This window comes from Pogoniulus pusillus, chromosome 42 (assembly GCF_015220805.1).
Source record: "Pogoniulus pusillus isolate bPogPus1 chromosome 42, bPogPus1.pri, whole genome shotgun sequence".
NCBI classification, from domain to species: domain Eukaryota; kingdom Metazoa; phylum Chordata; class Aves; order Piciformes; family Lybiidae; genus Pogoniulus; species Pogoniulus pusillus.
Window position 1 is genome coordinate 3164471 of NC_087305.1, and position 26062 is coordinate 3190532.

General features: G+C 59.2%; 1 protein-coding gene across 7 annotated transcripts in view; it reads left to right on the plus strand.

The window, feature by feature from the left end:
- Positions 1-26062, plus strand: part of ANK1 (ankyrin 1) — a 64703-nt gene that overhangs the window by 25287 nt on the left and 13354 nt on the right. For 6 of the 7 annotated variants that reach the window (XM_064175699.1, XM_064175701.1, XM_064175703.1 and 3 more), the window contains exons 2-28: positions 7275-7376; positions 12527-12625; positions 13638-13736; positions 14555-14653; positions 14803-14988; positions 15117-15215; positions 15784-15882; positions 16198-16296; positions 16913-17110; positions 17193-17291; positions 17661-17759; positions 17990-18088; positions 18273-18470; positions 18653-18751; positions 18841-18939; positions 20377-20574; positions 20780-20878; positions 21266-21364; positions 21659-21757; positions 21851-21943; positions 22096-22168; positions 22557-22580; positions 23446-23548; positions 23833-23911; positions 24195-24292; positions 24381-24605; positions 25011-25165. In XM_064175699.1, coding sequence (XP_064031769.1) covers positions 7275-7376; positions 12527-12625; positions 13638-13736; positions 14555-14653; positions 14803-14988; positions 15117-15215; positions 15784-15882; positions 16198-16296; positions 16913-17110; positions 17193-17291; positions 17661-17759; positions 17990-18088; positions 18273-18470; positions 18653-18751; positions 18841-18939; positions 20377-20574; positions 20780-20878; positions 21266-21364; positions 21659-21757; positions 21851-21943; positions 22096-22168; positions 22557-22580; positions 23446-23548; positions 23833-23911; positions 24195-24292; positions 24381-24605; positions 25011-25165 — 3118 coding nt within the window. The remainder of the gene's footprint in view (positions 1-7274; positions 7377-12526; positions 12626-13637; positions 13737-14554; positions 14654-14802; positions 14989-15116; positions 15216-15783; positions 15883-16197; positions 16297-16912; positions 17111-17192; positions 17292-17660; positions 17760-17989; positions 18089-18272; positions 18471-18652; positions 18752-18840; positions 18940-20376; positions 20575-20779; positions 20879-21265; positions 21365-21658; positions 21758-21850; positions 21944-22095; positions 22169-22556; positions 22581-23445; positions 23549-23832; positions 23912-24194; positions 24293-24380; positions 24606-25010; positions 25166-26062) is intronic. The other variant, XM_064175700.1, reaches the window with a different exon arrangement.

Genomic DNA, 26062 nt, shown 5'->3' on the forward strand with positions numbered 1-26062 from the left:
AATTCTTGCCTTGCTTTGGCTCTGTGGGAAAGGAACAACAGGAAAAGCTCTCCAGCTCCCTGGTCCTCCCTCTGCTCGTTGCTGCTGGACCCAGCACTGTGTTTCTCTGGGGAAGTGATGGTTTGCAAACGGCAGAACAAGGTCTTGATGTTACTACCTAGAAAATCCAGTAGCAGCAGGAGGGAATTGCCAGAGGCGAGCTACAGGCTGTGGCACCAGGGGGGTCCTTATCAGAAGGATCAGTCTGGTGTACAGGGACAGCTCCCAAGCTCTTGCTCCATGCAGATTAAGCTGTTTCTGATACCCACCCTCCTGACGGTCCTGAACCTGTTCCAGGTTCAGCGGTCAGCAAAGGGGACCTGTGAGGGGGGGAAGGAAGGAGCCCAATAGCTACACAGATGCTGTCTGTACTTGAGTATGCTCAGCAGGAACCAAGTTAACCTTGGCCCTGAACCGTACCACCAGTGACAGACCAGAACTGGTTAACCCTCTGGTCACCTGTGCCCAGAAATGAGCACTCCAGCAGCCAGCTCCTCCTGGCGAGGTCACGGTGGAGGATTGCCCACGGTGCAGGGGCAGTCTGGTGCCAGTACCTGCAAGCTTGTCCCCTCTTCAGCACGTTCAAAATGCTAACTGACAAGTTGCCTCCCTTCCCACAGACCTCTCAGGGGCCCTCCTTTGGCTATGGGATGTCTCCTCTGCCAGCTGTGCTGAGCTCTCTCCCAGCTCTAGCGGTGCCTTGCTGCAGGACCACGAGCAGAGCTTTCATTTCCTGCATGCTCCCATCCACCTGCTGCAGGATGCTTGGGCTCTGCCTGGCATTCTGCTCTGGGGATCTCCCTTGGGATTGTAAACTGTCACTCTCCATGGTACATGCCTTGTGGGGGGGACTTGGAGTGTTGTGGGATCTCCACTCAGCAGAAAGAACTGTGGGCAAAAGGTTTACTCAGGCTGGTGCATGAAACGAGAGCAAAGTGAGGTGGGGGGTGCCTTCTAGACATGACCTCTTGTGTCTTGGCTCTCAGCAGCTCTCTTAAGGTCTGCAGGCCTGTCCTAGACCATGTGGGCAGAGGTGAGGATGGTGAGAGAAGAGAATTTGGGCATATGGATGTACTTGTCTTGAATCCATTGGGCAGGGCTGAGGATGATGAGAGACTAGAATTTGGCCATGTGGGTTTATTGTTTCATCTGATGAATTTTCCTGATGCTTTTGCTTTTCTCTTTCATCTGGGTTTGCAGTATGTGCCTGGTAGCTCATTTTCCATCCTCTGCTGGCTGCTTGCCTGCAGCTCTGCTCCTGTGGCCTCTCTGGAGGTGCTGTGCTCTGCTGAATGCTGTCTTCCCCTCAGAAGGCAGAAACCTGCCAATAGGTTTTGTTTCCACTGCTGGGACCACTGAGCATGTCAGGCTTCCGTGCTTACAGACAGGAGAGGAAGTCGCTGTGAGGTGGTCATTGTGATTTCTGCCTCCGGGCATCCTGAGCTGAACCTCCCATTCCATTTCTCTGATCCTCCCTGATGGTCTTAGGCCCTAGGTGCTGTCTTTGCTCCTAATCTTTTGTCGTGTGCTCCCAGGTCTAGTCTGTTCTTCTCACCTGGGCAGAAAGGAACCAGGTGATCACCTTCAGACCTGGGCACTGGATGAAACGCAAGGCAGGGAGGTCCAAGAGCTCTGGTGCCAGAGAAATCCCTGGGCTGGGCAGTTGTTTCTAAGTGAAGCACTTCTCTGCTGTAAGGCTTTGCTGTCCCTGCTGGAAACAAGCTCCAAAGGTGAGGATTGTGTCCACGACTGGAGACAACCCCTCAGGAGCAAAGAAATGGCAAAGCAAACATCAGGGACTGCTGCAAGCCTTATGGCACTGCCTCCTCAGATGGTAGCATTGACCTTGGGTGCCAGCACCCTGGCAGCAGCACCTGGAAGTGACTGGGTGAGGTGAGTTGGACATTTCCACACTGCCTAGGTAGGACACCACCTGCCTTTGGTGCCAGGATTCAGGTTCATATCTCACAGCTGGTCCTGGGGCTCTCTGGTTGTTGGGGTGTTGTGTGCTGCTCAGCCTGCCAGGTGTTTCCTTGCTGGGCCTCCTCTGTCCTCTGCCCTATGAGCCCATGACAGAAGGGTGCTGTTTGCCCCTGTTCACTGGCAGAGTGGCCATGGGCAGAAAGAACTGTGCCTGCTTGTCAGGGCTGAAAGTCACTGCTGCCTCCCCCAGGTCGGGCTGCTGCTGAAACTCTGCCTCCCCTGCAGCAGCAGCCCTTGGCTTTGGAAGGGGTCCTGGCCCCCTCCTGCTGTTTGTCAGCTGTTCACACAGCTTGCACACCTCTGCCAAGTGCCTCGGCTGACGTTGCTGCTACAGTGCCCCAGAGAAGGGGTGGTCCATGCTGCTCCTCAGGCAAAACCTCACGGTGACCTCTCTTTTCCCTCTGTAACAGGCCTGTGTGACTCTCCCAGTGGAGCAGGGGAAGGGCTGGCTCCAAGCAAGGGGTGAGAAGGTCTGGGGGATGCTGGCAGCCTCTGGCTGGGTGTGCTGCCCATCCCTGCCTGTGCTCTGGCCAGGCGGTGGTGGTGTGGCACAGGCAGGGCTGCCTTGCACCGACTGCTGGAGTCAGAGACTTGTTGAAAAGGGCACCCAGTCCCTTCTCGTGGCATCTTTGGCCCTGTCCACAGCAGGGCATCTTCCAGGTAGTCCCACAGACCTGTCTGCACATCCCTGCAGTGGGGAGGCTCCACCTGCTCTGGAGCTCCTTAACAAGAAGCTTCCTCATGCTGGGTGCTGCAGAAACCACAGAGGAGTTGCAGCCTCTGCTCAGGCTGCCTCGGTGCTGCACCAGAGGAGCTGCAGACAGAACAGCCAGGCAGGCAGACAGGATAAAGAGGGCAGTGTAGCAGGATGCATGTGTGCCTTTTGCCAGTCTGGAACAGCGTGGTGATTTGCTGCCTGCCTGCCTTCGTGTCCCAGAAAACACTATGAGATCATCACCAGTCCCTGAACTCATTTGCATTTGGGATCATTTCCTTGCAGCATTTAGCAGCCTGCACAGAGCAGGCTCCTGACAAAGGTGGCCACGTTTGGCAGAAGGAGGCAATGCTGAGCCCCTCCCTTTCTTTATCAGTGATGTGCAGAAGGAGCTGGTGGGAGCTCCTCCCTGGGTGGGAGTGAGTGAGGCACTGCCAGAAGAGATTAAAGCAGGACTCTGACCACAGCCAGAAGACTGAAGCAGCCTTTGCAATCCAGCCTGAGCCTCTGGCTTGGCAGAATTTCTCTTTGCTTACTGCCTTGGCCATGGCTATGATGCAATGAGCTTGGTCAGGTCCAGGCTTCTCAAGCTGGGTGGAAGGGTGTGTAGGATGTTCAGACAGCAGCAGGCAGTATTTATGCTCCCTGGGCCAAGGCTCATGGGATCAGGAGGACACCTGTGAATAGGAACTATTCCACTAATCAGGACCAGGAGAGGGAAAGGGGAAAATTTAGATCACAGCTCACAGGATGTCAGGGGTTGGAAGGGACCCAAGAAGATCATCCAGTCCAACCCCCTGCCACAGCAGGACCAGACAATCTAGCTCAGGGCACACAGGAACACATCCAGACAGGCCTGGAAAGGCTCCACACAAGGAGACTCCACAACCTCTCTGGGCAGCCTGTGCCAGGGCTCTGGGACCCTTCCAGGCAAGAAGTTGCCTCTTGTTGAGCTGGAATCTCCTGTGTTGCCCTTGTGTTGAGCTGCAACCTCCTGTGCTGCAGCTTCCATCCATTGCTCCTTGGCCTATCCCAGGAGCAGTGAGCAGAGCCTGTCCCCCCCTCCTGACCCCCAGCCCTCAGATATTTAGAAACATTGATCAAATCCCCTCTCAGTCTTCTCTTTCTCAGATTAAAAAGTCCCAGGTCACTCAGCCTCTCCTCATATGATTGTCAGCAGCAAAGAGGAAGGAAAGGGAAGGAGAGGAGCAGGAGCAGAGTCTGATGTGCTGTGTTATGGTTTTTGCTTTAGAAGATCTTGGAGCACTTTGTAAAGTCCAGTTCTGAGGCTTCTCCCTTGGGGAACTGCTGGCAGCAGCCCCCTGACCCTTCATAGCTTGAATGCCCACAAAGCTGTGGAGCACAAGACCTGTGTGTAGGGTTTTAGCAGTGCTGTCAGTGTGCCAGGGGCACGCAGTGGCAGGTCAGGCACTTTCTTTTCTCCCCTGGAACAGTTCCTTCCTGGAAAAGTGCTAAGAAGGGGAAGGAGCAGATGAAAACTCCACCGACTCCCAGGGAGGGAAGGCAAACCAGCAGAGGCAGGCTGCATCTGGAAGCTCATGGGGCACATGGATAGCAAGTGACTGCCTGGGCCTGGGAGCACAGATCCAGAGGGATGCAGGTGCCATGCCCATGCCATGCTCTGTGCTGGTCAGTGGGCAGCAGCTGTGCAGAGTGTGTGTGCTCAGGTACCCTAGTGTGGAGCTCACTGGGGTGTCTGTCTCTGTCTGATCTGCACAGCTGCCTGTGCCCGTGGGGTCTCTGCACCTCTGGCTGTCACTGCTCCCTCTTGCTGATGCTCAGGAGCTGGCAGTGACCCATTCCACGCTTCGGTTCCCTGGCTGGTCCGGTGTGGTCCTGATCCCTGTGCCACCCCAGAGCAAAGCAAGCTGTGGTGAACCACTGTCCCCTGTCTGGCAGGGGCAGTCCCACAGGCAGGCTGGCAGCAGCAGGCAGCGTGGATGCAGATCTACTGCCTCAGCTCAGCTGCCCTCTCTTCTCTGGCTCCCATGTGCTGTCTGCCTGCTGATGTCTGATGTCCTCCATCCCTCTGTGCATCTCCAGAAGGTGCATGCTGAGCACGGAGAGCAAGAGGGCAGTCCCTTGGAAGCACTCAGACCTCTCCAACACCCTGGAGAAACCATCCAGAGGGCCAGCAGTGACCCACCAGCCCTCTCCTCCCTGGCTGGTGTTACCTGTGAGATCCCAGGCTCCTGGGCACGGCTGCGGGGCTGCTCTTTCCTCCGCTGTTCCTGGGGCGGCACCTGCAGCTCTGCCCTGCTCCCTGCGCTTGGCAGCAGTCGGCTGCTTCCCGGAGGCAGCTGGGTATTAAATATCCTGTCTGACACCGTAATGGAGAGAAAATGAACAAATTCCATTAGTGGCTGGCGATCCCTGCAGGGGCTGCGCCCGAGCGAGCCCGGAGCCTGTATTTTTAGCTAGGATGCAATGCAACTTAGTGGCTCTCTGAAAGCCAGGGAGCAGAGAACCAAGGAGGGAGAGAGGGGACACCGGGCTCAGGTTTCAGCTGAAGTGCCCGGCTATGGCAGCACGAAAGGGCAGGTCTGGTCCAGACGTGGCTGTGAGTATACCATGCACTGCTCCTTCGTGCCCGCAGAGAAGCTCTGCTTTGCTTTTCTGCCTGCTTGCTGCCTGTAGTCTGCTGCTGGGCGTGCTGGGGCTTCGGGAGCACCTCTGCTGCTGGAGCCTGGAGAGCTTTACCGTTCCGATCTTTGCAGCTCCCTGTGTGTCCCGTGGGTGGGAGAGCCTGGCTGGGCTGAGCTTTGGCTCCCCGAGGGGGCTGCTGCCGAAGGGTTGTGCTGTGGCCGGTGTGCGGCAGCGCGGCCGAGGTGCTGCCCTGTGGCTGGGCTTGGCCTGAGATGCTGAGGCTCCCAGCGAGGGCTGGAGTTGGAAAAGCTCTTTGCATTCAGCCTGTTGCTTGAAGCTGTCCCTGTTTCCTCGCTGGACCCCAGACAGCTGCCAAGGCTCAGAGCACGAATGTGCTGAGCACGGTGCTAGTGCTGCCCCTGCCTCTCGCAGCAGCTGATCCTGCTGGGCTGCCGTGCCCTGGCCCCGCTGTGCCCGCAGCCCTGCGCAAAGCCAGCAGCTTGCTGTGGATCTGGGGGCTCTTCCCAGCTGGACAGGGCTCTCCTCTGAGGTGGCAGCCAGTGGAGCCAGCTGGCACGGGAGGCTGTGCCATCAGCGCATGTTCCCCCCGCACGCAGAGGCTGCGCACTGGGACGGGGCACGGTGGTGCTGCCTCCACCGCCCGTCCCTGTCCTCTGACCCCGTGGGCTGCCCCAGAAGGGGCCATGGCACACGGCCACTGCTGCAGAACCCAGGCTGAGTTCTGCAGGGTGTGCCTGGCACGGTGAGGGTCAGGACACCCTGTCTGGGGACCTTCCTTCTTCAGGGGGTAGCAGGACAGTGGGGCCAGGATGTGGCTGAGCCTCTGTGGGGTAGGAGGGCTGGGCAGGAGGGATGGGCTGGGGGGAGGCAGCCAAGTGCTGCTGCTCCAAAATCCAGATTTGAACAGCTGAGGCTGTAAAGAAAAGGGAAGAGAGGAGGCCCAAACCCATGTGGTGCATCCCTGCCTCTAGTGCTGTCCTCTGTGGCCACACTGCTTCCAGCTCCTATCCAGTTGCTTCCTAGCCCTGGATGGTGCTCCACAGCCAGGATGTGGGCACTAAAGGCTGACTTAGGATAGCAGGATGTAGGCTGCCACAGCACAGCAGATGCCTTGGTCAGTCCCAGCGTGGGTGTTACTAGAGGGGTTCTGTTGGAGCTGACAGAGGAGAGTGTGTCCTGCACCTCTGCCAGGGCTGTCTCAGCTCTTGGCTGCAGAGAACCCTTTGGGCTCTGGCTCGTGGTTAGCAGCCCAAGGCCCCAGCCTCAGAGCACCACATCACTGCATTCCCACCCTGCTCTCCAGCTTCTGGTGAGTCATTCCATGGCCTTCATCCGCTGCCTTACACTGCTAAATGGTGCTGCTGGAAGTGCTGCTGAGCCCTGCCCAGGGTGGTGCGGGGGGGCACAGCCTCCTGCCTGTCAGAAGGGAGAGTTGCTGGCTGCAGGATGCTCCGCCGGGAGCCTTGTCCCTGGTGCTGGTGCTTCAGCTCCCCCTGCCCAGCAGCTTCTGGAGGACAGCACAAGTGGGCTCACAGCTGCAGTGGGTGTCTCACCCATCCCTTCAGTCTCTCACCCAGGACACAGAGGCACATCCTGGGCCACGGGAGGCTGCCATGGTTGCAGGAGTGCTCTTAGAGCTTCCTCCCTACCCTGCCCACAGGGCTGGGATGAGCTGCAGACCTCGTGTGGCTCTCTCCTGCCCTACCATCTGGATGCTCTTCACTCCAAGTGCAGATCTAAGCCCTGCTTTTTTCCTGTCTGATTCTGGACACCTCAGTCTGTCCCAGCAGTTCCCTGCCTGGTCTCTGTAGCCGTGTTCTCTCCAACCAAGTGAGGAGCTGGCCCTGTGCTGCTGATGGGGAAGAGGAGGAGGACTCTGAGCCTCATGCTTCTGTTTTCTTTCCCCAAGGCTGATGCTGCCACCAGTTTCCTGAGAGCTGCAAGATCTGGGAATCTGGACAAAGCCCTGGATCACCTCAGGAACGGGGTAGATATTAACACCTGTAACCAGGTAGGTGGAACCCACAGGGCTTCTGGTGCCATCTCTAGCTGATGTGACAGTGAGCTGCACGATGTCCTCACTGTGCTGCTGCCCTGCTGCCACAGCCCTGCCTGTTGTGGGGCAGAGCAGAAGTTGGCTGCTAAACAGATGCCTGGCAGAGGAGGTTTAAAACTTGATGGGGGAGACCTGTCCTGTCCCCACTGCCCCCCATCAGTGTGCCTGGCTCCTGATGAAGCATGTGAGGGTGGCACAGATGAGGTCCTGGGTTAGGTGGGGTACAAGGGCAGCTTTGGGTGGAGCTGATCTGCTCTGCATAGGCTCTGTGCAGCCTCCAGAGGTGTCTGCAGAGCTGTGGCATGCCTGGCTGAGGGACAGGTGTGCAGCAGCCTGGCAGAGCACAGAGCCATGACTGCCAGTGCAGCAGGGGGGCCTTGGGATGCAGAGGTGAGTGTCCTGGCAGACTTCATCCTCCTTTCCCCTGCACCAGCCCCTGCTGGTCTCCAGGCAGCCTGCAGCCCTTTGCCCCTACCTGTGCCAGGCAGCTGGCATGGGAGGACCTAACCAGAACTGAGCTCAGAGAGAGACTATGCAGGGCAGCCTGCAGCACAAGAGCCATCCCCTGCTGGGGAGGCTTCCAGAGGTGAGGTGAGTGGAAATAGGTGCTGTGATGGGGGGAAAAATGTCTGACCAGAAGGCAGATCTGGACCAGTGCTTTTTGGGGCAGAGAGGGCAACAGTAGCTGTAAAGATCTGAGGAGCTTGGCAGTGCTGGCTGGAGTGTAGCAGAGGACATTGACAGGTAAGCAGAGAGGGAAATTTGAGGCTGCTTTAAGGTGACAAGTGACTGGGACAGCTGGAAGGGGCTCAGCTGCTATCAGAGAGCAGAGCAGATAGAGCTGTGAGTGAGATGTCACATAAATCACTCTGGGGATATTCCTTGTGCCTGCCAGGCTTTCACATTTCACCTCTGAAGTTCTGTGGTTCCCAGAATCTGCAGCTTAACACAAGCAGAGGATGTCAGCAAAATGCCAGTCTTGGTGTTTGGGTAGGGGAAGGGCAGGTGGAGCTTCTCCCAGCCCATCACAGAGGTCTACCCCAGGAAGGGGCATTGGAATGGGCTGCCCAGGGAGGTGGTGGAGTTGCTGTCCCTGGAGGTGTTGAAGCCAAGCCTGGCTGGGGCACTTAGTGCCATGGTCTGGTTGATTGGATAGGGCTGGGTGCTAAGTTGGGCTGATGAGCTTGGAGGCCTCTTCCAACCTGGCTGATTCTATGATTCTAAGGGGAGCTGCACAGAGAAGTTGTCTGCACAGAACCAGCAGAACCTTTTGTGTCTGTGCAGCTGCCAAGTGCAAGCAGCTCAGCCTGAACTGGGGCAGGTGCTGCAGGGAGAAGCTCAGGGGGACGTTGGGCTGAGTTGGAGGGACAGACAGACTGCACTGTGGGCTGCTTTCCAGGGCAGTAGTGGTGCTGAGAGGATGCTCAGCAGGTAGCACAAGTGTGCAGTCACCTGGTCCCCAAATCAAATGTGCCTCAGAGCCAGTGGTCTGTGCACGGCAGAGGCCACAGCAAATGTCACCAGCTCCTTTTCTTTTCTGGGTGGTGCTTCTGTGCAGGGCAGCTGAGCTTCTGCAGGCCCCTGGGGCACCCTGCAGCTTGCATTCTCCTCTCTGAGACACTAGATGAGGTTTGAGGAACGCTCAGGAGATGCTCATTTAGTTCACCACTGTGTTATCTGGATTATTAGTTCATTATTAGCATCCAGATGCTCTCAAAGACTTCTGTCCTGGGGCTGTGGGGGGTCATATGGGATTTAGATCAGAGGAGTCTTAGAGAGAGAAGAGGTAAAAACGTTCAGCTTCAGAGTCCTTTGAAGATGTGCTTTTCCACGGGGACCTGCTGGTGGGTTAGAGGCTCTAACCCTGTCACCATTTAGGAGGGGTTTGAAAAGAGCAGAGACCGTGTGGCCAGCAGGACGAGGGAGGTGATTCTGCCCCTCTGCTCTGCTCTGGTGAGACCCCACCTGGAGCACTGTGCCCAGCTCTGGGGGACACTGTACCACTCTAGTGCAGACCAAGGTATGGTTCTGGAGAGGGCTCTGCAAGGAATGGCAGCAGGGATGCCCAGCCACAGGCTAAAGATGATGACCTTGGACTTCTTCCTCACCCAAAGAGATGGACAGTCATCAGCTGTCTCCACTGTCCAGCTGCAAGTCCTGTTTCCAGCCAGATGTCTGGTGCTGGTGAGGAGATTTAAGACCTTGGTGAGGAGCACAGAGCTGCAACAGTACAAGGCACAGCTCTTGGGGACGTCTCTGGTTCCTGCCATCGCTCTGAGGTTAGATGGCACTTTGGGGTTTCCTCCTGAGGAATATCAGACCTGTGGGAAAGGTCCAACCTCACATGTCCTGTATCAAATAAAGAGGGATATATGTGGTCAGACCTATCCCACAGGCCCTGTATTCTTGCTCAAGTGCAGAGACCTTGACATGCCATCTGATCTTCATCCCGCCGACCGCATCCCCTTCACTGCTGCCACCTGCATCAGCCTCCTCATCATCCACCTCCTGCCTTTCAAACTCCTGCATGCTCCCAACTCATCCACGAGGAGCTGGAGGGCTGAGGATGAGCTTCCTTTGCTGCCAGGACCAGCAGCAGCAAGGAACAGTGCTGTGCCAGGAGCTAGTCTCTGTAGGGCTGGCCAGTCCCAGTCCTGAGGGGCAGCCCAGGGCAGGGCCCTGCTTTGTTTTGGTGCAGGCTGGATGCAAAGCCTCACCTTGGGTGCCTGTCTGCAAGGCTGCACTTGTCACATTGACAGCCACTAACTGGGATTTCTGGGCAGCATTTGCAGCACCGAGTGGAGGGAGTGAGGCACCTCCCAAATGAAGCCCATGCTGTGGAGGCTGTGGGGCAGATGAGCTGTCACAGCCAGAGCAAACGTGCAAGGCATCCCGCATTGCTCCTGGAGCAGAAACATCGATGGGCTGCTGGGAAACCACCTTCTGCAGACACTGTGCCTGGGGCTGCAAGCCAGAGAGTAAAGACTGCTCACAGCTCCTCAGCATCCGAAAGGTTAATTATGTCGGGTGATGAACAGCTCAGATGTGCAGGCAGCCCAGAAGGCAGCCGTGTGCTGGGCTGCATCGAGAGCAGCGTGACCAGCAGGACGAGGGAGGGGACTCTGCCCCTCTGCTCTGCTGGGACCACACCTGCAGCACTGCCTCCAGTTCTGCTGCCCCCAGCACAAGAAAGGCCTGGAGCTGCTGGAGAGGACCCAGAGAAGGCCATGAAGATGATCAGAGGGATGGAGAACCTCTCCTGTGGAGACAGGCTGGGAGAGCTGGGGCTGTTCAGCCTGAAAAAGAGAAGGCTCCAGAAGGACCTTAGAGCTGCCTGCCAATAGCTGAAGGTGGCTGCAGAAGTGTACAGGAGCATCCTCCTTTAGCCCTATGTGGCTTCACTGCTGGCTCTGTCACTCCATGTGTCTCAGCCAGAGCACTGTCAGTGCTTGGCCAGACTGTCCAAGAGACCCCATGACACCCCTGCATTTTATCCCCATCCCATGCACTCCCTCTCCTCCATCTCCTTTCAGCTGCTCTACTCTGTGCCTGTTGCATTGCTCCCATTTCATCTGCCCTTGGAAGGAAGTCTTTAGTGCTTGAGGCTCTAGGGCACTTTGGAATTGGGGTGCTGAAGAAGCCTGTGGATTTTTAGGGGTTTTCTCTCTATGCTGTAGTCAGAGTTGAGCAAAAGATTCTGTGACTCCAGCTCTGGTGCTGGGTAAGTGGTGCTTTGAGTGAGGGAGGCTGGAAAAGCTTTTTTCCCAGCATGGTAATGTTCTTTAAGCTGTTCTGAGTTAAATGAGGCATTGAGGGGTGCAGTTGGAGCCTCCCTGGGCATTTTCATCTTCCTCTGCTTATATTCAGGTGGGGATGAAGCAATTCTGTGAAGTGACCTTCCAGCACTCTACAGGAGCTGGAGCAGATGGTTGGGAGGTGGAGTACTTGGGCAGGACTGTGGCTCCCAGGGAGCTGGCATCTCTCTGCCACATGACAGCATTGCGTAGGGCTGGGCAAACATGGTGCATCCACCTGGGAGCAGTGAGGGACAAGGCAAATTTGCCTTATGGAGTGAAAGGGATCTCAGGGTCTAACCTCTGTGCCAGCAAGCATCCCAGCCCTTTCTTTCACACCTGGAGAGTGGAAGAGGGTGTGAGGAATAGTGCAGCAGAAGCTGTCTCAGCCTCTTGGGTGCTGTCTGGCCTGACACCTCCTCATGACAGCCCAGGGATGGCACTGTCCAGCCCTTTGCTCCTACTACTCAGGTTCCATGAGAGGGGAAAAAAGCAAACTGAACAGAGGCACACCCAGAAATGTTCCTGAGAAGTCACTTCAGTTGTTTGGGAGCTTCCTGGAACAAGTAGAGCTTAGCAGTGGCACAGCCAAATGCTTTCTCTGCACTCTTGGCTGCAGCTAAAGTCTGAGGGGTCAAAGCTGACCCTCTGCTGAGCGTGAGCTACAGGGTGGAGCTGTTGGTGTGCTGTCTGCAAAGGCAGGGAGAAGCCAACAGCTGGACTGGAAGCTCCTGAAGTGTTGTGATTTAAATTTGCTTGATAAAGTGGCAGTCCCAGGCAGAGCTTCTCACTGCACTTCTGTCTGTGGAGGGTCAGAGCTTGTGCTCTCTGCAGCTCCCTGCATCCTCACCCTGGGCAGTGCACAAAGCCCAGCTCTGTGCTTTGGGTTTCAGAAACCTGACTGTGGGGGAGTGGGACCCCAAGGAAAGTCACTTGAGCAGACAGGAGTTGACATCAGGTATGTGTCAAGAGCAGGGAGGACTGAGGCAACCACTGGTTGTGGTGCTGTGTGCTGAGTTATGGCACCATCCATGCACAGGAGCCCTCCCCTGGGGGATGCATGGAGAAACCTCCAGCATGAGCCAGCAGCTCAGCATTCAGCTGCCTGCAATTGCAGTCAGGGAGCTGACCATGGCAGGGAGCTGAGCACACCTGTCATGCCTTGAGAGCAAGGCAGCAGCACCTGCTCCCACCAGCCTGGGCTCATCTAAGTGCCCACTGCAGTGTCTGCACAGGAGCTCAGAGCAGGGGGGGTGCCAGGGAGCCCCAGCAGGTGACTAATGCCCCTCTCCCACCTTTGCTTCCCCCCAGAATGGGCTGAATGCCTTGCACCTGGCCTCCAAGGAGGGCCACGTGAAAATGGTGGTGGAGCTGCTGCACAAGGAGATCGTTTTGGAGACAACGACCAAGGTGAGGACAAGGGAGCTTTGGTCACAGCAGTCACAGCTCTGCACCCTGCCCCTGCTGCCAGGTAGAGCAGCAGTAGCTGAGCAGTGAATCAGAGCTGTTGCAGCCCCTGGAAAGGCTGTGCTGGGAGCTGGGAGCTGGGGACCAGGCTCTGAGTTCAGCACAGTTGAAGCAGTGCTGGGCACCTCCAGGGAGATGCCTTTCCACACACGGGGACCACTGTGGGCTCAAGAGGGAGTATCAGAAGCCACACTATGTGCCAAAGCTCTCCTTACCCCCAGCTGCCGACATCGGCTGCTGGCTCGGGGCAGCCTCTTGTACTGCAGCACTGAGATGGCCTCAGTACCGCTCTCACAAGCCTGGAGAGCTCTGGTGCTGTCAATAACATCTCCTCCTCTCCTTGCATCACCACGGCGGGGTGTGGCTCGATGACGAGCCAGACAAGGGCGCAGGCGGGCAGGGCTGGCAAAGGAGCAGCCTCCAGCACCGTCTGAAGGGCTGTGAGAGCAGGGGGGGACCCTGGCTTGCCACCTCCCCAGAGCTCTGGCAGGGCGAGGAGCAGAGTCTGGCGTTCTGCCGCACCACCCAAAGGCACAAGTCAGAAGCAGCCTGTGTCTGCATTTTCCAGCCTGCTTCTCATCCCTGAGCTCTGCCGGGGTGCCTGGGCTGCAGACTGCAGCTCTGCCAGCTCAGCTCCCCCATGCTCCCTCCCCTCCTCATCCCCCGGTGCTGAAGATACACCGGGTCTGACAATGCATCCAGCTTTTGCTGCCAGGGACTTCATGGGAAAGATGAAATCAATCTCTTCTCTGGCCAGCCACTGTGAAGGGTCTGACTGGTCCCCTGGCATGTCCCCTGCCTGCCTGGTGTACAGCATGGAGCAAGGGCTGCACTGCCCCTCAGCCTGTTCCTGGCCAGCTGCTCTGTTTGCATGTACTAGCCCAGGTCAGACCCACCTTTGCCCAGCCTCCTGGGCTGCTGCAGCCTCTGAGCACCTCCCCGTGGTGTCTTTCAGAAGGGAAACACAGCCCTGCACATCGCTGCCCTGGCTGGACAGCAGGATGTGGTCCGGGAACTGGTGAACTACGGAGCCAATGTCAATGCGCAGTCACAGGTAGAGTTTCCTGGGGTGGGGTGGGAAAAGCACCCAGCAGGCATAACGGTGGTGTCCCTGTGGGGGGAACTGTGCCCAGCGTGGACATTTCAGCAGCCCCTTGCAGTTTCTTCCCAGTGCTGTTCAGGGGCAAGGGCTGCTCTGCCAGGCTCTGGAAAGAAGATGAGTGTGTGAGTGGTGGGGAGGGAGTCTTGGGAGGTATGGGGAGACCAATATGGGCTCTCTGAGGGAGTCCATGGCAGCACACACAGTTTCACAGTATTATCAGGGTTGGAAGAGACCTCACAGATCATCAAGTCCAACCCTTTACCACAGAGCTCAAGGCCAGACCATGGCACCAAGTGCCACGTCCAGTCCTGCCTTGAACAGCTCCAGGGACCCTGAGCCCATCCTGGGAGGCCTTGTGACTAGCACCTCCCTGGCACAGCCATGAGGTCTCCAGTAACCTCTGCAGCTCTGCATGCTGTGCCTCCTTTGCTCTGCCCTGCCTGGGCCTGGAGGGGCTGCAAGCTCTGTAGCTTCTGCCTGACGGTCCCTGAAGCGGAGGACAGTGGCGGCAGCGAGTGGAAGGCAGAGCCTCCTGAGCTGAGCCTCGGGAAGCATTCCTTAGCTCCCTCTGGATGTGAGGAGCATTGGCTCCAGCTCTGTGCGTTTGCTCTGCCACTGCCAGTTCTCTCCTTTGTCCCCACCCACACTGTGCCTGCTTTTGCCCCAGTTCAGCGCGCTGGGGGTGTGGCTGCGGATGGGATGTAGGTCTGCAAGGAGCTCTAGAAACTGGGGGAAGAATTGTGTTGATGTGCATGGCCCTGTGCTTGCAGAAAGGCTTCACACCCCTCTACATGGCAGCACAGGAGAACCACTTGGAAGTCGTCAAGTTCTTGTTGGAAAACGGAGCCAACCAGAACGTAGCCACCGAGGTGAGACCCTTGGGGAGGACCCCTCGGGTGCAGCGAGCGCTGCCGCGGCTCCTCGGCTCCCCCCCGTGTCATCTCCCTGTCCCTCGGCTCCCCCCGTGTCACCTCCCTGTCCCTCGGCTCCCCCCGTGTCACCTCCGTGTCCTCGGCAGGACGGCTTCACGCCGCTGGCCGTGGCTCTGCAGCAGGGCCACGAGAACGTGGTGGCACACCTCATCAACTACGGCACGAAGGGCAAGGTGCGGCTGCCCGCCCTGCACATCGCCGCCCGCAACGACGACACACGCACGGCCGCCGTGCTGCTGCAGAACGACCCCAACGCCGACGTCCTCTCCAAGGTCTGTGCCTGCCCCCTCCTGCCTCCGGGAGCCTTCCCGCCTGCCCGGGGCTGGCAGCCTGGCGTGCTGCCTGTGCTCAGCCTGGCAGCAGGCGTCTGACTGGGCCAATCCCTCCCACACTCCCCCAGACCGGCTTCACTCCCCTGCACATCGCAGCCCACTACGAGAATCTCAGCGTGGCACAGTTACTGCTCAACCGTGGAGCCAGTGTCAACTTCACACCCCAGGTCAGTGCAAAGCAGGAAGGCTGCTGGGGCTGCTGCTGCTGGGGCTGCTGCTGCTGTAGCACCCGAGGAGGATGCTGTGCCTCCCTTCTACACTAGTGCAGCAGCAGCTGCCAGGGCACGCTGGTGAGATGGGACCCTGCAGGAGGTGGTGCTCTGATGCACGTCTGGGGAGCTGCCATTAACAATCAGCCTGGGCCTTTACTACTCTGTCAGCTGCAGCCATGGACCCCTGGAAGCTCTTCGGGACCTTGTGTCCAGGCTGAAGAAGAGCTGGGTGTGGTCACTGCAGGGCAGAGCTTACAGTCCCTGCAGCTGTCCTGCCTCTTCCAGTCCCATGGCTGCAGCCATGTCCGTGGGCTGCTGCTCTCCTCTGAGCTCTGTGCAGCTTCTGTCCATGGGCTTTAGCAGTGGGCTGCAGCAGCAGGTGCCCACCCTCTCTCCCATCCCCCTGAGCAGGGGCTTAGCTCTCTTCTGCCCTCCATGCTTTGTTTGCCCCATGCCTCCTTGCAGCTCCACGGGGGAAAGAGAAGGAGTTGCTGCCTCTAACAGATGCTGTTCCTCCTGCCAGAATGGGATCACTCCCCTGCACATAGCCTCCCGCCGGGGCAACATCATCATGGTGCGGCTGCTGCTGGACCGCGGGGCCCAGATCGAGACGAGGACCAAGGTGAGACCACTCTGAATCACCAGCAAGTCCATGAGCCCTCTCCCTCCCCCAGCTCCTTGCATCCAGGGAGCACTGCCATGCTGCACTGCCCAATCCATGCCCTGTGAACACCTTGCTGGGTGTGCTAGGGAAGGCTCCTGGTGCACTCGGGGGGTGAGGGTGAAGGTGAGAGGAGGCTGCATGGCTGCAGTGGGTGTGTGCTGGGGGCTGAGGGCAGGCTCAGGTTTGCCTTATTTTGCAAACAAGCCCAAAGCTTCTGTCACACTTGTGCCAGAGGCAGCCCTGTGCTGAGCCCTTGGCCCCTTCTCTCTCCAGGATGAGCTGACCCCCCTGCACTGTGCGGCTCGCAACGGACACGTGCGGATTGCAGAGATCCTGCTGGACCACGGGGCTCCCATTCAAGCCAAAACCAAGGTACCCATGGGACTCTGTGAGGCTGTACTTGGTGCCAGGTCCCAGGGCACCACAGAGGACTGACAAGCTGTGCACAGTAGCTGGAAGCCATCCCACGATCGGGCTGGGGCTGAGATTTTGGCCTGCCAAGATGTAAGAAGCTTCCTGCCCTCCTCTTTGGCCCTAGCTGAAGCCCTTTGACTGCTTTAGAGGGACCAGCCCTGAGAAGGAGATGGGCTGGGGACAGCCTGCCACATGGCAGCAGCTCTTCAGGCCCTGCCCTCTGCTCAACGTTCCTCCCCTGGAAGTCACACATTAGGTTGGAAGGGACCCTCAAAGGGCATCCTGTCCAATCGCCCTGCACTTGGCAGGGGCACCTCCAACTAGAGCAGGCTGCCGAGGGCCACATCAGGTTTAACCTTGAACATCTCCAGGGAAGGAGCTTCAACCACATCCCCAGAGACCCTGTTCCAGTGTTTCCCCACCCTCCTTGTAAAGAACTTGGTGAGGGACTCTGGGACTCCTCTCTAGTAGCACCAAGGGGAACACGCCCAGAGCTGTGTACCGGGCAGTGAGGCAGGGGCTGGGTGTGGCACCTGGTGCCCGCCCTGGCCCTGAGCCCTCTCTGTGGTGGCAGAACGGGCTGTCGCCCATCCACATGGCAGCGCAGGGAGACCACCTAGACTGCGTGCGGCTGCTGCTGCAGTACAGCGCCGACATCGACGACATCACCCTGGACCACCTCACGCCCCTGCATGTGGCTGCGCACTGCGGGCACCACCGCGTGGCCAAGCTGCTGGTGGAGAAGGGAGCCAAGCCCAACTCCCGAGCCCTGGTGAGTGAGGAGGGGGCAGGCAGGGCTGGGGCCGGGCAGAGGGAGAGCGTTCTGGGATACGACTGCCTCTGTCTGCCCGCAGAACGGCTTCACCCCGCTACACATTGCCTGCAAGAAGAACCACGTCCGGGTGATGGAGCTGCTGCTGAAGACAGGAGCCTCCATCGACGCTGTCACAGAGGTAGGTGGGTTGCAGCCCAGCCCCGGGGCTCCTGCAGCCTGTGCAGCGCAGGCAGTGGTGCGGGGGCTGATGGCTCTGTTGCCTCTGCTAGTCCCCAGGCACCTTCTTCACTGTGGCTTAGAGCTCTTTAAGGCTCCAGACTTCTTGTTTGTGGAAATGTCAACTCATACCCTGCTCCTTGCAGGGCAGAGTAGAGGGGAGGCAGCAGCTCTCCGTGCTGCCCTCAGAGCAGCTGTCAGGCAGCTGGAGCCAGCCTGAGGACCCAGAGTTTGCCTCTGGAGTGTGTTGCAGGAAGGAGGAGGGGGCAGGAAGGGATGCTGGCAAGGCCATCAGCCCCTCTCTTGACTCCTGGCCCCTTTCTCTCCACAGTCTGGCCTGACTCCCTTGCATGTGGCTGCCTTCATGGGGCACCTGCCCATCGTCAAGACCCTGCTGCAGCGTGGAGCCTCTCCTAACGTGTCCAATGTGGTGAGTCCCATCCTGGCTGGGGCTATGGGAACTCAGCATGAGGTGGAGATTGCCAGTGCCCTGCTCTCTGCTTTCCTGAGCAACCCCTGGAGCTCCATGCTGGTGGGAGGAACCAGCAGCAGGCAGAAGAGTTTGTGGGCACTGCTCCTCTGTGCTCAGACTGGAGGACTGACTGCAGGAGGGCTTGTCTTTTGCTGTGGCCTCACTGCTTTGTCTTCCTCTTGATGCAGAAAGTGGAGACACCCCTACACATGGCAGCCAGAGCTGGGCACACAGATGTGGCAAAGTACCTGCTGCAGAACAAAGCCAAAGCCAACGCCAAGGCCAAGGTAGGTGCAGAGAAGCTGTGTGACAGTCCAGCTCCAGGAACAGTCACTGCTGCTTCCTTTGCTCTCACCTGCCCAGAGCCCAGCCTGCCAGGGGCTGTGCAAGAGCAGGAGCAGGAGCCCCTTTGGCATGGCAAGCAAGGGACTGGTCCAGGTGTGCCAGAACAGCTGCTCTGTCCCCTGGCAGGATGACCAGACTCCTCTGCACTGTGCTGCACGCATCGGCCACACGGGCATGGTCAGGCTGCTGCTGGAGAACAGTGCCAACCCCAACCTGGCCACCACAGCAGGGCACACACCCCTGCACATCACTGCCAGAGAGGGGCACGTGGACACAGCCCTGGCCCTGCTGGACAAGGGTGCCTCACAGACCTGCATGACCAAGGTAGGCTGTTGTGGCTGCTGCTGCTGCTGAAGGCATGGCACAGCTGGGGCAAAGCTGGGCAGGCTGGTGGCCCAGTGTCCCTGTCCATCACAGGAGGGGCAGCCTCCTGCTGTGCCACAGCAAGTGCCAGTGCTCTCCTCCTCATCCTTGTACACCCTGTGATGGGCTGCCTTTCTCCTCAGAAAGGATTTACCCCTCTCCACGTTGCAGCCAAGTACGGGAAGGTGGATGTGGCAGAGCTGCTGCTGGAACGTGAGGCTCACCCCAATGCAGCAGGAAAGGTTGGTGCTGCTCCCGGGGCAGTGGGAGGAGTGGTGTGGTGTGGGGAGAGTCTCTGTCTCACCTCTCTGTGCTTTCTCCCTCCCCCCAGAATGGCCTGACCCCACTGCATGTGGCTGTGCACCACAACAACCTGGAGATCGTCAAGCTGCTGCTTCCCAAGGGGAGCTCCCCACACAGCTCAGCCTGGGTACGGCTGCCCTGGGTGGCCCTGGGGGTGTGTCATGTGCCCAGTGCCTGCCAGCCTGGGGCCAGCATTGCTCACAGGGAGTGCACAAGGGTCTAAACAAGCATCCAGTTATGGTGCCCTGACCATAAGGACATGGAATTGTTGGAGCAGGTCCAGATGAGGCTACAAAGATGATCACAGGGTTGGAGAACCTCCCCTCTGGGAACAGGCTGGGAGGGTTGGGACCGTTCAGCCTGCTGAAGAGAAGGCTCCAGGGAGACCTTAGAGCAGCCTTGCAGCACCTGAAGGGGCTACAGGAAAGCTGGGGAGAGACTTTGGACAAGGGCTGGGCGTGACAGGACAAAGGACAATGGCTTTGAGACAGGAAAGGGGAGATTGAGAGTGGAGATAAGGAAGAAACTCTTAGCAGTGAGAGTGGGGAGACACTGGCACAGGTTGCCCAGGGAGGTTGTGACTGCCCCTTCCTGGAGGTGTTCAAGGCCAGGTTGGATGAGGCCTTGGATAGTCTTTAAGGTCCCTTCCAACCCAACCCATTTTATGCATCCATGACTGATCACCACCAGCTCGGTGGCACATGCAGGGGTGCTTAGCGGTGTGCCTGTGCCAGCAGGCAGGCTGTGCCAGGGCAGTCCCAGCTGGCTGTTGTTTGAGGACATGTTCCCTTGGCAAGCCCTGGGGAGCAGTGCTGCAGCCAGGCAGGGATGTTTGCATGCAGCTGGGAAGCTGTGAGCCAGGAACCGCAGGGCCCCATGAGAGCCACCCTGCGCCTCCCGGGCACGGCGGGCACCTCCCCGCAGAGCAGCTTTGCTTCCTGCCCGGTCTGCAGAAGCTGCAGCCTCAGAACAGACGAGCGGCTGCTGGTGCCGGCCCTCCCCATCTGGCCCTCGCCTCTCTCCTGCACAGGCTGCCAGCAGCCCTGCTGGGCGTGCAGCGGGAGCAGGCGGCACCGGTGCCAGTCCCCCGTGGCTCTGCGTCACCGGCAGCCTGTGCGTCACCCTGGGCAGAGGCTGGCTGCCAGCTGCTGGGCTCCTCTAGCGTAGCAGCAGAGGCAGCACTCGAGGCGTTCCCTGCCTGAGTGATGAACCTCCGCGTCGAGAGGTTTGCTCCACACCTCAGCCAGGCACCTGGCAGAAGGAGTGCGTCTGCCCTGGCCTCCCGCAGCGCCAGTGCTGCTGTGGGCATTCATGCTGGTAAAACCCAGGGTGGCCAAGGCCGGGCAGAGCTGACCCAAGTGCTCTTTGGGATGCCTGTGCTGATTTGGCTGGAACAGCAGGATTTGGCCTCAGTTTCAGGGCTGGATGCTGTCAGGGAGGTGGTTCAGATGTGAGCCTGCACCCCTGAGCTCTGGGGGTGGCTGGGAAGGGCAGGCTTGGCCTGCAGAAGCAAGGTGGCACCTCCTGTGCAGGCTGGCACTGCAGCGAGCCTCTCTGCCTGCAGAACGGGTACACCCCCCTGCACATCGCTGCCAAGCAGAACCAGATGGAGGTGGCCAGCAGCCTGCTGCAGTACGGGGCCTCTGCGAACGCCGAGTCCCTGCAGGGGGTCACTCCCCTGCACCTGGCTTCCCAGGAGGGCCACGCAGACATGGTGGCACTGCTGTTCTCCAAGCAAGCCAACGGCGACCTGGGCAACAAGGTGAGTTGTCCTGGCACATCCTGCCAGGCTGGGAGCAGGGAGCAGCAGGCAGTGATTGCCCAGACGCCTCCCTGAGTTCAGGCAGCAGTGAGTGGGGCAGCAGCACAGTGCTGGTCAGTTTGCCAGGCTGGAGACCTGACTTATCTCTGCTGGTAGAGCTGCAGTGATGGCATTGCCACTGTGCTCAGACCTCCTCTGTCTGCAGAGTGGGCTGACTCCTCTCCACCTCGTGGCCCAAGAGGGACATGTGCTGGTTGCTGACGTTCTGGTGAAGCATGGAGTCACAGTGGATGCAACGACCAGGGTAAAGTAGTGCCCTGGCCATGGCTGGGGAAACGACCTCTGGGCTTGCCCCAGAAGGGGCTGCAGTTGTCCTTTCCTTTGTGCAAGAGTTTGCCCTCTTGCAAATGCCCTTACCACCTCCTTTGCATCTTGGGGACTCTTCTCTCCCCCCCTCCTCATTCCTGGAAGGATGATTCTTGCCTGCTCCTACAGCTTACCCCTGTAGCTCAAGGCACAACATGGTGTGGTCTGTTGTGTGCCCTCTGCCCCAGTCCCAGGCTCTCAGGCAGAACCCTCGTGTGTGCTCCATCCTTGCTTCATGGGGGTTTGCCCATGAGATGAGCATAACCAGTGCAGGAGGGCAGGAGGCACTGCTGAGGGCAGGCTGAGACCTGATCTCACCTTTCAGATGGGCTACACCCCGCTGCATGTGGCCAGCCACTACGGGAACATCAAGCTGGTGAAGTTCTTGCTGCAGCACCAGGCTGATGTCAATGCCAAGACTAAGGTACAGAGATGTCCTATGCTCCAAAGACCCTTTTGCCCTGGGCAGCAGCTTAGGGAGGGCTTAGCCTCTCTCCCTGCTTCCACTTCTGCCCCCCAGCATTGCTCCTAACCCTCCTGTCTCCATGGCTGGAAGCTGCTCTAGTCCAGCTCCACCCCTGGGCAAGTGCTGGGTTCTGCACTCAGGGAGGGAGCTGCCCTCACGCTCCGGGCATGGAGCACAGTGTGAGGCCTGAGGGCATTTCTGGGGCAGCAGGCTCCCAGGACTGATGGCAGCACCCTCTGCCCTCCTTTGCAGCTGGGTTACACCCCCCTGCACCAGGCAGCGCAGCAGGGCCACACGGACGTGGTGACCCTGCTGCTGAAGCACGGCGCCTCGCCCAACGAGATCAGCACGGTGAGCAGCACCCCCTGGCACCACGGCGAGCTCCAGCGCCCGCCTGGGCTTCGCTGGGGCTGCCGCTGACCCAGGTCCTCCTTCCTGGCACAGAATGGCACCACTCCCCTGGCTATCGCCAAGCGGCTGGGCTACATCTCTGTCACAGATGTGCTCAAGATCGTCACCGAGGAAACGGACATCCCGGTGAGCCCTGGGCACTGGGACCGGAGCCCTCTGCGGGAGGGCTGGGGCTGGCAGCGGCTGGGCAAAGGGCTGCTGAGCACAGCCTGGGCGTGAGGATGGGAGGTGTGGGTGGCAGCACAGGGCTGGGCTCTGACCCTGCTCTGCTCCTGCAGGCAGTCGGCGACAAGCACCGCATGAGCTTCCCGGAGACGGTGGACGAGATCCTGGACGTGTCAGAGGATGAAGGTGAGGGGACAGAGATGGGTGGCAGCACCCCACGGTCTGCCAGCTGAGCCAGTCTGGCTGGCAGCTACTCCAGGGGTAGACATTGGTGCTCCTGCCAGCCAGGGTTGTGGGAGCTGTGTGGCCCCACAGTTGTCTCATGGAAAGGGTGAGAGGACTCCTGAGGTGGCACCCCCTGGTGCGAGTGCCTCCCTGTGCTATGCAGGAGGGGTGTGCCTGGGCTTCTCCAGAGCCCCACGGCCCAGGACAGTGTGCAGAGAGCCCTTGGGCATGCAGAGCCCTCCACTGTGCCCTGTTCTGCGGGGTAGTACCAGCTTCTAGCCCAGCTGCAGCTGGTCCACTGCTGCTCCCTTCCACCAAGACCTCACTTTTGCCTCTTCTTACTTTGCAGGCACTGCTCATGTCACAGTAATGGGTATGAAATGTGTCCCCCTGCCCCAGCTCAATGGCCCATTTCACCCCATGGCCACTAACCATCCGCACGCCACTTCCATCTGCTGAGCCTTGCTGCTGGGCAGGTGCCAGCCAGCGCAGGCCCTGCCATCCCGCCCTGCCCATCTGTGTCCGTGCTGCTTGCTGTGGTGTGACTGCATGAATGGGGCAGCCGTGGGGCAGCCCTGGGCCCCTGTCAGCCCCAGGCCCTGTCCCTGGTAGGCAGAAGGGCCATGTTGTGTGATAAACTCCAGGACCCTTCCATAACCGCCCCGTGCCAGCCTGGCCAGGACAGGGATGAACCTGAGTGACCCAAGGTCTCTGTGCTGCTGCAGTCCTCTCCCCATCATTTGGGCTTTCTCCCTGCTGGAGTCCCTCCCACAGGGCACTGGTGAAAGCCAAACCGTGGTGTTAACTGGGCCAGCAAGCAGTGCTGGCTGGGCTTGTGCCTCCCAAGGGGGTGTGGATGCACTTGGCAGTGTTGGGGCATCCTTCCCACGTGCAGCCCTGCCTGCAGCTCTCTCCCAAGCATCAGGGTGTCCCTGGCAGGCTCCACTCTGTGCTTGCTGCTGTGGGAAAGGGGTTGGCCAGCAGCTGAGGGTCCTGGCAGCTCCCACGGCTCCTGTGTTGCTGACCCACAGAGTGGGTTGCCAGCAGACCCCGTCTGGCAGAGGGTAAAGCCACCCCACGCCTGGCTGAGACCCAGGGGATGAGTGTGTGTGACCAGCAGTGGGAGCAGAGCTGGGCCCTGGCTCTAGCCCTGAGCAGGGAGGGGGCAGGAAGAGCTGGGTGTCTGTGCTCCCTTGTCCTTCTGCCTCTCTGCCCACTGAGCCAGCTCTTGCTTTCAGAGGAGGAGCTGATTGCACCAAAGTCCAGGACACCCGACCCCAGGGACCAGGAGGGCAGGAAGGAGACGGTGGAGTTTGTGACCACAATGACACTGGAGCCAACGTAAGAGGCACTGGATGGTGGGGAGGGAGCTGGCACAGGGTGCAGGGCCAGCCTGGTGCTGAGCTGGGATGCCAGTGGGGCAAGGACAGCTCTGGGCAAGGAATGGATCACTGAGCCCCCACTGGCTAGCACAGCATGTGGAGCCAGACGGTGTTTCTGCAGCAGGACAGGAGTCTTCTGCTGAGTCTGCCTTTGTCTAGTGGCCCTGAGATTCCCTGGGGGTGGCTGGGGTTGAGGAGCCCAGGTCTGCCCCTCCAGTGATTGTCACTGCCTTCCCCTGCCAGGGTGGAGTCTCCAGCTGTCCTGCATGTCCCCTGCGTCCCACCCGAGACTGTGGTGACCAGAGCGGAGGAGACTGAGCAGGTAGGACCTGTGGAGGCAGAAGCTGAGCAACTCAGCCTGCTGCACGCACCCTCGATGTCCCCTCAGGAGGTGAACATGAGGCACAGACCCCCCGAGGTGTGCCATGGCACCCCCAGGCATTCCCTGCCACGGGGAGCCCCTGCCTGCATCACCACACAGCCAAAACACAGCGGGGGAAGGGGATGGACCCGGGGGAGGGTTGTGAGACTCTGGAGGAGTGGGCAAGCTTTGCATGCCCAAATAGGACCCTGTGCCCATGGGGGCTCTTCCCTGCCTTCCACAGCCCTCCAAGGAGTTCGACGAGGACTCCCTGATCCCCAGCAGCCCTGCTACCGAGACCTCGGACAACATCAGCCCCGTGGCCAGCCCTGTGCACACAGGGTGAGTGCCCAGCCCCTGTGCCACACGCAGGCCCCGCACACGGGCCAGCTGCAAGGTGCCCACCTCTCCCTGCCTCTGCCTGCTCCAGGTTCCTGGTGAGCTTCATGGTGGACGCCCGCGGAGGCTCCATGCGGGGCAGCCGGCACCACGGGCTGCGGGTGGTCATCCCGCCCCGCGCCTGCGCCGCGCCCACCCGCATCACCTGCCGCCTGGTGAAGCCCCAGAAGCTGCCTGCGCCCCCGACCCTGGCTGAGGAGGAGGGGTTGGCCAGCAGGATCATCGCCCTGGGGCCTGCTGGTGCCCAGTTCCTCAGGTGAGCACAGCTGGGAATAGAGCAGATGGGGCTGCCCACACTGCTCCTGGTGATCTGGCCAAGACCACCTCCAGCCGGGCACAGCGTGCTTCTGGGTGGCTTGTGCCAGCATGATGGAGCAGTGGCTGTGCCGTGGTAGGAAGAGCCCTGGCCAGCACTGTCCTGCTGGGTGCAGAGCACTGTTCCCCAGAGAGAGGGATGTGAGCAGTCCTGTCCCCCTCCTCCGTGGGTGTGAATTCACAGGATCACAGGATGTCAGGGGTTGGAAGGGACCCAAAGAGGTCATTGAGTCCAACCCCCAACCCATGTGCAGCATGGGCAGCTCTCTGTCCGTGGGCACCTGGCTGCCTGTGTGCCCTGGCCACAGCGTGTGGATGCAAACCCTCCCTGCTGTGCTGCCCTCAGCCCTGTCATCGTGGAGATCCCACACTTTGCCTCCTCTGGGCGTGGGGACCGGGAGCTGGTGGTGCTGCGCAGCGAGAACGGCTCCGTCTGGAAGGAGCACCGCAGCCGCCACGAGGACAGCTACATGGACCAGCTGCTCAACGGCATGGACGAGGGTGAGCTGCCAGAAGGGTGGGTGTGATGGTTTGGGAGTTGCCCACCCCCACCCACACAGTGAATTCACCCAGACTAGACTCAGCCAGCTGGAGGATAAGGAATGAAGCTCTCTTTACAGCTTAGCACAATTTACAAGCAGATATACAGCATCATGGAATCACAGAATCAGGCAGGCTGGAAGAGACCTCCAAGCTCAGCCAGTCCAACCTAGCACCCAGCCCTGTCCAGTCAACCAGACCATGGCACTCAGTGCCCCAGCCAGGCTTGGCTTCAACACCTCCAGGGATGGCAACTCCACCACCTCCCTGGGCAGCCCATTCCAGTGCCAATCACTCTCCCTGGGAAGAACTTCCCCCTAACAGTATGCACAAATGTTTACAGTTATATACAAGTTAAAAGTGATACAGAAACACAACTCCCCTGACAGAAACCAAAGTCCCCAGGAGGGGCTCCCAGCCACCCTTCCACCTTCTTTCCACCTTTCTACCTCATCCCAGAGTCTGCCTTACATTCAAGGTGAGCTGGAAGGATTGACAAGGGAGGTTAGAAGAGAAGGATTAGTTGGGTTACACAGATGCAGGCAGAGCAGCAGAAGCCCAGGGAGAAAACACAGGCATCAACTCCAACAGATAGAGGCTCTCTTATCCATGATTGTGTCCTTGTTTTTGTCCATCTCAGCAAGCCTGCCAGTGAAGCAGACCTCACCTTTGCTTCCCTTCCACAGCCTGTCATCTAATTTCTCTCTTTAAAGTATTCCAATTAGCCTCAAACCAGCACAACAGGGCTTGGCGCCACGGGCAGGGTGGTAGGACAGGGACGAGCGTGGTGTGGTTGGTGCAGCTGCAGGGGGCAGTGGGCACCAGCTGCGGGCTGGGGGTGTGAGCGCCGACGGCTGC